We start from the raw sequence: 12144 nt of genomic DNA on the forward strand, positions 1-12144 counted from the left end.
CACGTCGGGGGGGAAATTGCGGTCCTTGGAAAAAGAAGCGGAGGGCTTTGAGTCCTTCGTGATGGGGGATGGAGGTGTACAGGGACTGGATGTCCATGGTGAAAATAAGGCGTTGGGGACCGGGGAAGCGAAAATCATGGAGCAGGTGGAGGTCATGGGTGGTGTCCCGAACGTAGGTGGGGAGTTCTTGGACTAAGGGGGACAGGACCGTGTCGAGGTATGCGGAGATGAGTTCGGTGAGGCAGGAGCAGGCTGAGACAATGGGTCAGCCGGGGCAGTCATGTTTGTGGATTTTGGGCAGGAGGTTGGAGGCGGTGGATGGGAGGTCCCCTGAGGTGATGAGGTTTATGGACGGCTGGGAGATGATGGTTTGGTGGTAGGAGGTGGGGTCATGGTCAAGGGGGCAGTAGGAGGAGGTATCTGCGAGCTGGCGTTTGGCCTCAGCGGTGTAAAGGTCGGTACGCCAAACTACTACCGCGCCTCCCTTGTCTGCTGGTTTGATAGTGAGGTTGGGGTTGCAACGGAGGGATTGGAGGGCTGCGCGTTCCGAGGTTGAGAGGCTGGAGTGGGTGAGAGGGGTGGGGGAGTTCAGGTGGCGGTTAATATCACGGCGGCAGTTGGCTATAAAGAGGTCGAGGGCAGGTAGGAGGCCAGCACGGGGTGTCCAGGTGGACGGGGTGTGTTGGACGTGGGAGAAGGGGTCGTCAGAGGGTGGGCGAGAGTCTTGGTTGAAGAAGTAGGCGCGGAGGCGAAGGCGGTGGAAGAATTGTTCGATGTCACGCTGTGTGTTGAACTCATTAATCCGAGAGCATCGGGGAATGAAGGTGAGGCCTCTGCTGAGGACTGATTTTTCATCCTCAGAGAGGGGTAGGTCTGAAGGGATGGTGAAAACACGGCAGGGCTGGGTGCTAGGACCTGGTGTGGGGGCGGGGTTAGGCCTGGGGACGGGGACGCATCCTCAGAGAGGGGTAGGTCTGAAGGGATGGTGAAAACACGGCAGGGCTGGGTGCTAGGACCTGGTGTGGGGGCGGGGTTAGGCCTGGGGACGGGGACAGAGGCCAACGAGAGATGGGGACTAAATGCTGGCTGAGCCAGTGATGCCCATATCCTGGAAATGGGTTCTATCTCTAGTTGCTGAATCCCGGTTGATGTTACTACAGGAGCATTTGCTATCCTCCAGTCTTCTGGCACTATTCCTGTCGACAATGATGACATAAAGATCAAAGCCAAAGGCTCTGCAATCTCCTCCCTAGGATAAATCTCATCCAGCCCAGGGGACTTATCTATTTTTACACTTTCCAGAATTGCTAACAACTCCTCCTTGTGAACCTCAATCTTGTCTCGTCTGGTAGCCTGTATCTCAGTATTTACCTTGCCAACATTGTCTTTTTCTAGTGTGAATACTGATGAAAAATATTTTTTTAGCGCTTCCCCTATCTCCTCTGACTCCACGCACAACTTCCCACTACTATCCTTGATTGGCCCTAATCTTTCTGTAGTGATTCTTTTATTCCAGATATACCGATAGAAAGCCTTATGGTTTTCCTTGATCCTGTCTGCCAATGACTTGTCATATCTCCTCCTGGCTCCTCTTAACTGTTTCTTTAGGTGTTTCCTGATTAACCTGTAACTCTCAAGTGCCCTACCTGAGCCTTTATATCTCATCCTCCATAGGCCTTCTTCCTCTTGACTAGAGATTCACATTCTTTAGTAAACCAGGGCTCCCTTGCTTGACCACTTCCTCCCTGCCTGACAAGTACACATTTAACAAGGACCTGCAGTAGCTGTTTCTCGAATAAGCTCCACATTTCAATTGTGCCCATTCCCTGCAGTTCCCTTTCCCATCCTACGCATCCTAAATCTTGCCTTGCAACATAATTGCCTTTACCCCAGTTATAATTCTTGCCCCGCGGTATATATCTATCCCTTTCCATCGCTAAAGTAAACATAGCCGAATTGTGGTCAGGAAACCAACCTGCATGCACTGGACAAAAACTGACCCATCTAAAGCACCCGGGGGAAGAAGATTGCAGGTTAGGAAGGCGGTGCTGAGTTCGATGGATTTGACTGAGACAAGGTGTGGGGAGGGGAAATGAGGAAACTGGTGAAATCCGAGTTCATCCCTTGTGGTTGGAGGGTTCCTAGCCGGAAGGTGAGGCGTTCTTCCTCCAACCGTCGTTTCGCTGTGATCTGATGATGGAGGAGTCCAAGGACCTGCATGTCCTTGGTGGAGTGGGAGGGGGAGTTGAAGTGTTGAGCCACATGGTGGTTGGGTTGGTTGGTCCGGGTGTCCCAGAGGTGTTCTCTGAAATGCTCCGCAAGTAGCCGGCCTGTCTCCCGAATATAGAGGAGGCCACATCGGGTGCAGAGGACGCAATAAATGATGTTTGTGGAGGTGCAGGTGAATCTGTGGCGGATATGGAAGTTTCCTTTGGGGCCTTGGAGGGAGGTGAGGGGGGAGGTGTGGGCGCAAGTCTTGCACCTCCTGCGGTTGCAGGGGAGGGTGCCGGGAGTGGAGGTTGGGTTGGTGGGGGGTATGGATCTGACGAGGGAGTCACGGAGGGAGTGGTCTTTACGGAATGCTGATAGGGGAGGGGAGGGAAATATATCCTTGGTGGTGGGGTCCGTTTGGAGGTGGCGGAAATGACGGCGGATGATGCGCTGTACATGGAGATTGGTGGGGTGGTAGGTGAGGACCAGTGGGGTTACATTACATTACATTTTACATTACATCACATTTTACATTACATTTTACATTTTTTAGATTACATTACATTTCAGTGTGGAAACAGGCCCTTCGGCCCAACAAGTCCACACCGATCCGCCGAAGCGCAACACACCCATATCCCTACATTTACCCTTCACCTATCACTACGGGCAATTTAGCATTGCCAATTGACCTGACCTGCACATCTTTGGACTGTGGGAGGAAACCGGAGCACCCGGAGGAAACCCACGCAGACACGGGGAGAATGTGCAAACTCCACACAGTCAGTCGCCTGAGGCGGGAATTGAACCCGGGTCTCCGGCGCTGTGAGGCAGCAGTGCTAACCACTGTGCCACCGTGCTGCCCACTCTGTCCTGGTGGCGGTTGGAGGGACGGGGCTCTGGATTAATAGCCCAGTAATAATACCACCACCAGGCTACTGCCTTGCATAAACGTTCCACTTCTTAAATGTTGTTGGAGCTGCATTTATCCAGGCAAGTTGATAACATTTCATCAGACTCCTGACGTGTGCCTTAAATCTATTAGTAGTAGGAAGAGGGATAAGTTGTTCGGTCCCTCAAATCTGCTCCGCCATTCAATAGGGTGGTGGCTGATCCTTGCAAATGGTGCTCAGACTTTGGACAACCAGGAGACGAGTTACTCACTATAGTATTCCCACTTCTGAACTGTTCTTGTAGTTATTTATAAGGCTGGTTCAGTGCAGTTTCTGGTCAGTGATAACCCAGCGGATTTTGATAGCAGGGGATCCAACAATTGCAATGGTCTCTTGTTGGAGAAGGTCACAATCTGGAGTTTGGGTGGCACAATATTAGACCCCACTTATCAACAAAAGCTTGAATGCTATCTGGGTCTTGCAGCATATGTAGATAGACCGCTTTAACATCTGACAGGTTTTTAATCGTCCTGAACATTGTGTAATCAGCATCCTTACTATTGATCTTGTGATAGAGAAAAGGCCATTGATAAAGCAGCTAACAATGATTGGGACTAGGACACTATCCAGAGCAATCCCTGCAGTGGTATTCTGGGACTAAATTGATTGGTGTCCAACAACCAACTTCTTTTTCTTTTGTAGAGGCATAGGCATAGCCATAAAAACAACCCATCGACCGAGTTAAAATTCAGCTTTTTTCCAGCACAGGTGGAGAGGCGAGGGAAGCAAAGCAAACAAAATGCTTCACACTTGTTTAAAAAAAAAGCCATGTTGACAAACAAAGCATCCATCCTGCTCCAGTGTAACAGAGCACGCAGTTAATTCGTATCTAATCTTAAGCATTTGAAAAGAGGCCCAGGGGGAGAAAGAAAATGCATCAGAATGGATGCAAAAAGACAAAATGAACACAATCCTGAAATTAGTACCATTGCTATTAGGAGTTTAGTAAAAATATTTATATATTTGTTTTAGGCCAGCAGTCTTTATAATTAATGGAGTAATTTAAATATGATAATTTGTTCCAACACAAAAAACACAACAACCAATTTGCACACAGTATGACTCAATAAACAGCAGCAAGATAGCAATAAGATGATATAAAAATTATGGTCAAGAAATAAATATTGGTTAGCACAGCAACAATGGTTCCCTTGGTCTTAAAACATTTAGATGTGCTACTTTAAAATTTTCAAGAGGTGATGGAAAGTGCCTTGGTTTAACACTGCATGATGAAGACAAAAATTCAAACTCTGTAGATGTAACACTGGTGAGATAACTAGCAAGCTAAAAGATCCTAGAAAGGATATAGATTTTATATGCCTGACAGGCATCCTTGCAGCCAAATTAAGTACGCAAAGGTGGTAATTGCAGTGTGTATTTCTGAATTATGAATTAAAACAAAACAGCTTCAGCCAGCATCATGATTGAAGGCAGTACAGAGTGATTCCCACAAAGAATATACTAAATTGAAGCCATGCTTAATTTCCTGACAACACTTGCTCAGCCCATCAGTGCTCATGTTCTAATCATAAATGACCCTTCCACCTTCTCAACACCTCAACAGTCACAGTTAAACTGTATTCCAGCTTCTACTTTCAGCTAACATTTGATCTTTCTCCAACATAACATGCTGGATCTGCCTCTCGCCCGAGTTGGGTCACAGTTCGGAACTGTGGGTAGGAGGGGCACCCAGATCAAAAATACTTTTCTCCCAAGAGTACACAACTCGAAGCAGTGATTGATGGAAAAGTGACTTGAGAAAGGGAGCAAAGACGATGAAACAGCCAAAAGAAAGTATGGAACAACACCCAAAATGTTTAAACAAAGACATGGGCAGGGGACAAACATGAGGGCTGTAAAAGGTCACGAAGGCCATATTTGGATTGGATGCTGTAAATTAAGCAAAGTAAGCATAAGCAAACTTAAAATCAGAGATTGAGGGAAAAGAAAAAAAAGTCAGCATACAGTGAGGGGTGGATAGGAAAGGAAATTTAAAAATCACTATTTATTTGGACTGCCTGCACAGAAATCTTAAAGTGGTTCTGGACAAATGTTTGCTCACCGAGCTGGAAGGTTCGCTTTTAGACATTTCATCACCATACTAGGTAACATCAGTCAACCGTCGGTGAAGTATGGTGACAAAATGTTTGAAAACAAACCTTCCAGCTCAGCGAGCAAGCTTACATCCAGAACCTCAACCCGAGCTACAATCTTCTCAAAACTCACTATCTTAAAGTGGTATAAATTTTGAAATAAAGTAATCACTTCCAGTTATTTAAGTCGCGAGAGCAATAAGAGATTTAAAGAGTAATTACTTAAAAACTGAATTAAATACAACATTTGATCCATATTGCATGACTTCATAGAAATTAGGGAAATTCAACTGGAGAGCTCCAACCAAGCAGTGCTTCTTTAGAAACATTAAAGATTTAGCATTTAGAAGCGTTCAAGAATGGCTTCTTGCCTGCTGTTGTTAGACTTCTGAATGGCTCTCTTAAATTTTAAATCTAATGTTGATCTTGCTTTTGGTGAACTTCTTTGCAGATGTAACACTGTATTCCTCGCTCTGTTCAATCAACCTACAATCTTGGTATGTTATGATCTGCCTGTACTACACGGAAAACAAAACATTTCATAAAGCAAAATGGAGGACAGGTATTTTCAGATAGAAATTTTAAAAAATGGATTCATCCCTGGGATGTTTCACATATTACCTATCAGTAAGTTGACAATGGCACAATCAGGGTTTTGAGCTGATGTACAGGTACTAAACACTAAATTGGGGAAAGTGCGAGATACATTATAAAGGAAGGAAATAATCGTGTCAAATATAAAATCACTGTTTATTTCATCAATTCAAAAATGAATACTTCAAATGAAGAGGAAACTGTACAAAGCCAAAATCCCATAATAGTTTTCTTCCTAATATGTGCCTACTTATTATTTGTACCAAGACATGACAAACATTCTCTTCAATCAGAAACCTTTACAGTTTGATCTTAGGTAAAGTTATGGTCATGGACTTAAGCCCCCAAAGGTTTCAATGCAAGATGAAGAACTGAAAATACAGTCATTGTTGCAATGTAGGGAAACCGTAAACAATGAGTGTACTCAAAGGTCTGAGAAACAGCAAGATGATGAACTGTTAGGTTTATTATTTTAGGTTTTGTGAGTTAAGCAATTAAACTTTAGCCAGGACACGGTCTCCATTTTTTGAAATGTGGCAGGCATCTCTTGTGGACTAAGAGGTGAAATGGGGTCTTGAATTAATACTTTAATGAAAACACAGCACCTCAGAGTGCATGATTTTCTCAGAACTGCAATGAAGTATCAGACTCCATTAAGGAGCATCAAGTCTATGAAGGAGGTCATGACACAGCCTTCCATGTCAGAAAGAAGTGTTACTAGAGAGCTAAAACCAATATTTCAAGAAGGAATACAAAAGCAGATGACATTCAACTAAATCATGTTAGATTGTGCAGATCTGTCTGTAGCCCTCAGATCTTGCAATTACACACTTTATCAAAGAATGGTTGTTGCAAAAGTCCATAAAGAACATTAATATATTAAAACAACAATATTGGACAAGCAATTACCTGCTCTCCTTTTGATTTTTGCACCACTCGCTTGTCTTCCATGTCACATTTGTTGCCTAGCAACATTCTCTCTACATCTTCATTTGCATGCTGAAAAATAGGTTTTGGTTGTCAGTTTACAAGCACTTCTCTAATTAAAGTCTGATTCAGCATATATCAATATTGCACCAAACAGTTGTCCATCCTGTAAATGAGCAAATTGTTTAAGACTATTTGGTTTGCAAAGTCAGAGGATTATTAAACCATCCATATTATTTTTCCAAATTCCCGAGTCCCCACATCTGGAAAAGAACGATTAAAGTTGCTACAACAGATTTAAATTACTATTTCTTCTCAATTAGAAGAGCAAATGAGGCAAAGGAAGTAAAGTCATACAGTCAGAGCCACACAGCATGGAAACATGCCCTTTAGCCCAACTTATCCATGCCAATCAGGTTTCTTAAACTGAACTAATCCCATTTGCTTGCGTGTTAGTTTTCAAAATGGTACTTGGAATCATTTGCAAAACGAACCTTTTATTAACAATCTTTCCTCAATTATGTTTGAAGTCATAAACTAATTCTTATTTACATAGAAACATAGAAGATAGGAGCAGTCCACTCAATGCCTCAAAACTGTTGCATCATCCAATACGATTACAGCTGATCTTCGAGCTCAATACCTTAATCCTGCCCTCTTTCATATTCCTTGATGCTTCTAGCCACAGAAGCTATACATATCTACCTCCTGCTTGAAAACACAATGTTTCGGTCTTAACTACTTCTGCGGCAGAGAATTCCACCGTCTCATCTCAGTCCTAAAAGGTTTGTCCCTGAAACTCCTTAAACTACGACCCTGGTTTTAGTCACCACTGGTAACTTATTAGAATGAATTATTGATTAAATAAACCTGACAAATTGCTTCTGATGCTAAACTAAATACAGCTTCATATCTATATAACTGACAATATCATTGCCCTTTTCAAAATTCAAATTTTGTTAATGGCCAGTGTAGGAGTAGAACCAGGAAAAGAATTAGTTTGCCCCTCCAACTTCAGTCCTAAAATTCTTTTATTGGAGATAGCTAACACGGCATCTGTGTAACATGGTTGTTACTTGCTACTTATTAGGTTCCCTACAGTGTGGTAACAGGCCATTTGGCCCAACCAGTCCACACTGACCCTCCAAAACCACCCAGCCCCATTCCCCTACATTTACCCCGACTAATGAACCTAACACTATGGGTAATTTACCATTGCCAATTCACCTGACCTGCACATCATTTTGACTGTGGGAGGAAACTGGAAAACCTGGAGGAAACCTATGCAGACATGGGAGAATGTGCAAACTCCATACAGATAGTGGCCCAAGGTGGGAATAGATCCCGGATCCCTGGCGGTGAGGCAGCAGTGCTAACCACTGAGCCACGGTGCCACCCAAGCGTATGAGCTCAAGGTTTAATGTTCTTTAGATCTTTTACATGAAGGCACAGAGTGTTGATGCACAGAGCTGCCAACAGAACAAAATAATTCTACCCATGTGACTAGGGAAAATATACTCAAAGTTGAAGGCGGTCAATCCTTTAGGGCACTGCTCAGTTATCCTGCAATCATGCCCTCCAACTAAGAAGAATAGTCTCCAACACCTGCCATTTTCCTTTATATTAGGTACAAGTTCAGCAATTAAAGAGAATTAAGAACAGTTCACTACATCTAGTAACTCCCACTGACCTCAAATCTCATTTTAGCTCCTTTGTGACAAGAGTAGTCAATCTCAATACCGGAATTCAGCCCCTTCCCTCCAATTTTTGATCAGAAGATTCAAACATTTGTAAGCCTCTGTCGTTAACTTTATCAATTCCACTCTTCCTAACATGCCATATTCCATTCAAATTCTACAACTCTTCCCACAAGTCGGCTTCACTTTCTGCCGAGCAAGTCACCGATATTGATTAGTCAAGATATCTATGTCCACTCGCACAAAAGTTATTAAATTTTGGAATCACAAAAAGTAGGAAAAGGGAACATCGGTTAATTTAATGCCACTACCAAGAACTTGTTTTTCAGTGATAATTACAGACAGTTCTGCTGTAACGCATTAGTTCCGTTCCTGCAACCGTGTTATAAGAAAATCGCATAATAGCAGCAGCATTTAAACTAATGGGGCCAGAATCACGTTAAAACTAATGCATGCTTTAAAAGTTTACATTATAGAAAGTGTCTTCAATTCATCAATCGTGTTATAGCGAATTCACATTAACTAAACACACTTTATAGCGGAATGACCTGCATACAAAACACATTTCCAAGATACTGCAGTGGAGGCAAAAAACAACAAAAATGTTTTAAATGGATAGGAAAAATTTCTGCCTGTAACAGCTGCTCCTTCTTTTGAGGTATTTTAGGTGTTGGAGGTGCTTTCCTTGAATTCCAGGAGCAGCAATTACTGTTCCATAAGTTGTTGCATTTTTTTTTCCGAAGTTCCAAAACAAAGTCAAAACAACAGCAATTTTAAAAAGGAAGATGTACAGACAAAGGAAACACATGGTGAGGTCAGTGCGAGAGACAGCGTGAAACTGACACCACAGTGAACCTGCACATTTACTGATTTTGCTGTTTGAATTCATGTATCACTGGACATCGGAGTGTGTCTGGGAAAATCAATAATCAGTGAAATTCACAACTGACCTTACAGGAACTGTTTGGGTGAAGTCACAGCACAGAAACAGATAAGTGAATAGTTTGAACCTGGAGCAGTGTTTTGTAGAGGAAAAAAATGGTGTTATTTTCTGGGTCTGTAGATTGTGAAGGAGCAAAAATGGCCTTTAGTAGAGTGACATGCGCTTCTTGTCAGATGTGGGAGTTTAAGGAGAATTTACGGGTTACTGTGGATTATATCTGCAATAAATGCGGTTGGTTGCAAATCCTATCATATTGAATAGATTGGTTGGAGAGACAGTTAGAGACAATGAGGAATTTACAACAGCAACGGTATGTAATGGATAGCAGATTTGGAAGTGGGGGGGGGGGGGGGGGGGCGGGGGGGAAGTTCGCAGATACAGTCACATAGATAGATTAAATCTAGGAAAGGTAAGCGAGGCAGGCAGTTAGTGCAGGAGTCTTCTGTGGCTATCCCCATTTCAAACAAGTATGCTGTTTTGGAAAATGTAGGGGGTGATGGATTCTCAGGGAAACGAAGCACTAACAGCCCGGTTTCTGGTATGGAGATTGGCTCTAATGTAATGAGAGGTACGTCGGGTTCCAAGCTAACAATTGTGCTAGGAGACTCTCTAGTCTGAGGTACAGACAGACGTTTCTGTGGCCAGCAGCGAAAAATCAGAATGGGTGTGTTGCTTCCCTGGTGCCAGGATCAAGATACAGAGAGAGGGTGCAGAATGTTCTCAAGGGGGAAGAGGGGCCAGCAAGAGGCCATTGTCCACACTGGAACCAACAACAGAGGAAGGGAAAAGGTTGAGATTCTGAAGGGAGATTAGAGAGTTAGGCAAGAATTTAAAAATGAAATCCTCGAGAGCAATAAAATCTGGATTACTCCCAGTGCGACAAGCTAGTGAGGGCAGGTATAGGAGGATAGAGCAGATGAATGCATGGCTGAGGAGCTGGTGTATGGGAGAAGTATTCATATTTAGGATCATTGGAATTTCTTTGGGGTAGAAGGGACCTGCACAAGGAGGACGGATTGCACCTAAATTGGAAGGGGACTAATATACTGGCAGGGAGATTTGTTAGAGCTGCTCAGGAGAATTTAAACTAGTAAGGTAAGGGGGGGATGAGACTCTGGGAAATAGTGAGGAAAGAGATCAATCTGAGACTGGTATAGTTGAGAACAGAAGCGAGTCAAACAGTCAGGGCAGGCAGGGACAAGGTAGGACTAATAAATTAAACTGCATTTATTTCAACGCAAGGGGCCTAAAAGGGAAGGCAGATGAACTCAGGGCATGGTTAGGAACATGGGACTGGGATATCATAGCAATTACAGAAACATGGCTCAGGGATGGGCAGGTCTGGCAGCTTAATGTTCCATGATACAAATGCTACAGGAAGGATAGAAAGGGAGGCGAGAGAGGAGGGGGAGTGACATTTTTGATAAGGGATAGCATTACAGCTGTACTGAGGGAGGATATTCCCAGAAATACATCCAGGGAAGTTATTTGGGTGGAACTAAGAAATAAGAAAGGGATGATCACCTTATTGGGATTGTAGAATAGACCCCCAAATAGTCAGAGGGAAATTGAGAAACCAATTTGTAAGGAGAGCTCAGCTATTCATATGAGTAATAGGGTGGTTATGGTAGGGGATTTTAACTTTCCAAACATAGGCTGGGACTGCCATAGTGTTAAAGGTTTAGATGGAGAGGAATTTGTTAAGTGCATACAAGACAACGTTCTGATTCAGTATGTGAACGTACCTGTTAGAGAAGGTGCAAAACCTGACCTACTCTTGGGAAATAAGGTAGGGCAGGTGACTGAGTTGTCAGTGTGGAAGCACTTTGGGGCCAGCGACCATAATTCAATTAGATTTAAAATAGTGATGGAAAAGGATAGACCAGATCTAAATGTTGAAGTTCTAAATTGGAGAAAGGCCAATTTTGACGGTATTAGGCAAGAACTTTCAAAAACTGATTGGGGGCAAGTGTTCGCAGGAAAGGGATGACTGGAAAATGGTAAGCCTTCAGAAATGAGATAACGAAAATCCAGAGAAAGTATATTCCTGTCAGGGTGAAAGGAAAGGCTGGTCGGTGTAGGGATTGCTGGATGACTAAAGAAATTGAGGGTTTGGTTAAGAAAAAGAAGGAAGCATATGTCAGGTATAGACAGGATAGATCAAGTGAATCCTTAGAAGAGTATAAAGGCAGTAGGAGTATACTTAAGAGGGAAGTCAGGAGGGCAAAAAGGGGACATGAGACAGCTTTGGCAAATAGAGTTAAGAAGAATCCGAAAGGGTTTTCACAAATACATTAAGGACAAAAGGGTAACTCGGGAGAGAATCAGGCTCCTCAAAGATCAGTAAGGCAGCCTTTGTGTGGAGCTGCAGGAGATGGGGGAGATACTAAACGAGTATTTTGCATCAGCATTTACTGCCATAGTGTTAAAGGTTTAGATGGAGAGGAATTTGTTAAGTGCATACAAGACAACTTTCTGATTCAGTATGTGAATGTACCTGTTAGAGAAGGTGCAAAACCTGACCTACTCTTGGGAAATAAGGTAGGGCAGGTGACTGAGTTGTCAGTGTGGAAGCACTGTAGAAAAGCAGTGTAGAAAAGGACATGGAAGATATAGAATGTAGGGAAATAGATGGTGACATCTTGAAAAACATCCATATTACAGAGGAGGAAGTGCTGGATGTCTTGAAATGCATGAAGGTGGATAAATCCCCAGGACCTGATCAGGTG

At 43.3% G+C, this 12144-nt stretch overlaps 1 protein-coding gene across 1 annotated transcript in view; it reads right to left on the bottom strand.

Moving 5' to 3' along the window:
• Positions 1 to 12144, bottom strand: part of rab10 (RAB10, member RAS oncogene family) — an 80045-nt gene that overhangs the window by 8766 nt on the left and 59135 nt on the right. Inside the window, exon 4 of the mRNA XM_043675885.1 lies at positions 6758 to 6847. Coding sequence (XP_043531820.1) covers positions 6758 to 6847 — 90 coding nt within the window. The remainder of the gene's footprint in view (positions 1 to 6757; positions 6848 to 12144) is intronic.

Source organism: Chiloscyllium plagiosum, chromosome 3 (assembly GCF_004010195.1).
Source record: "Chiloscyllium plagiosum isolate BGI_BamShark_2017 chromosome 3, ASM401019v2, whole genome shotgun sequence".
Classification (NCBI taxonomy): domain Eukaryota; kingdom Metazoa; phylum Chordata; class Chondrichthyes; order Orectolobiformes; family Hemiscylliidae; genus Chiloscyllium; species Chiloscyllium plagiosum.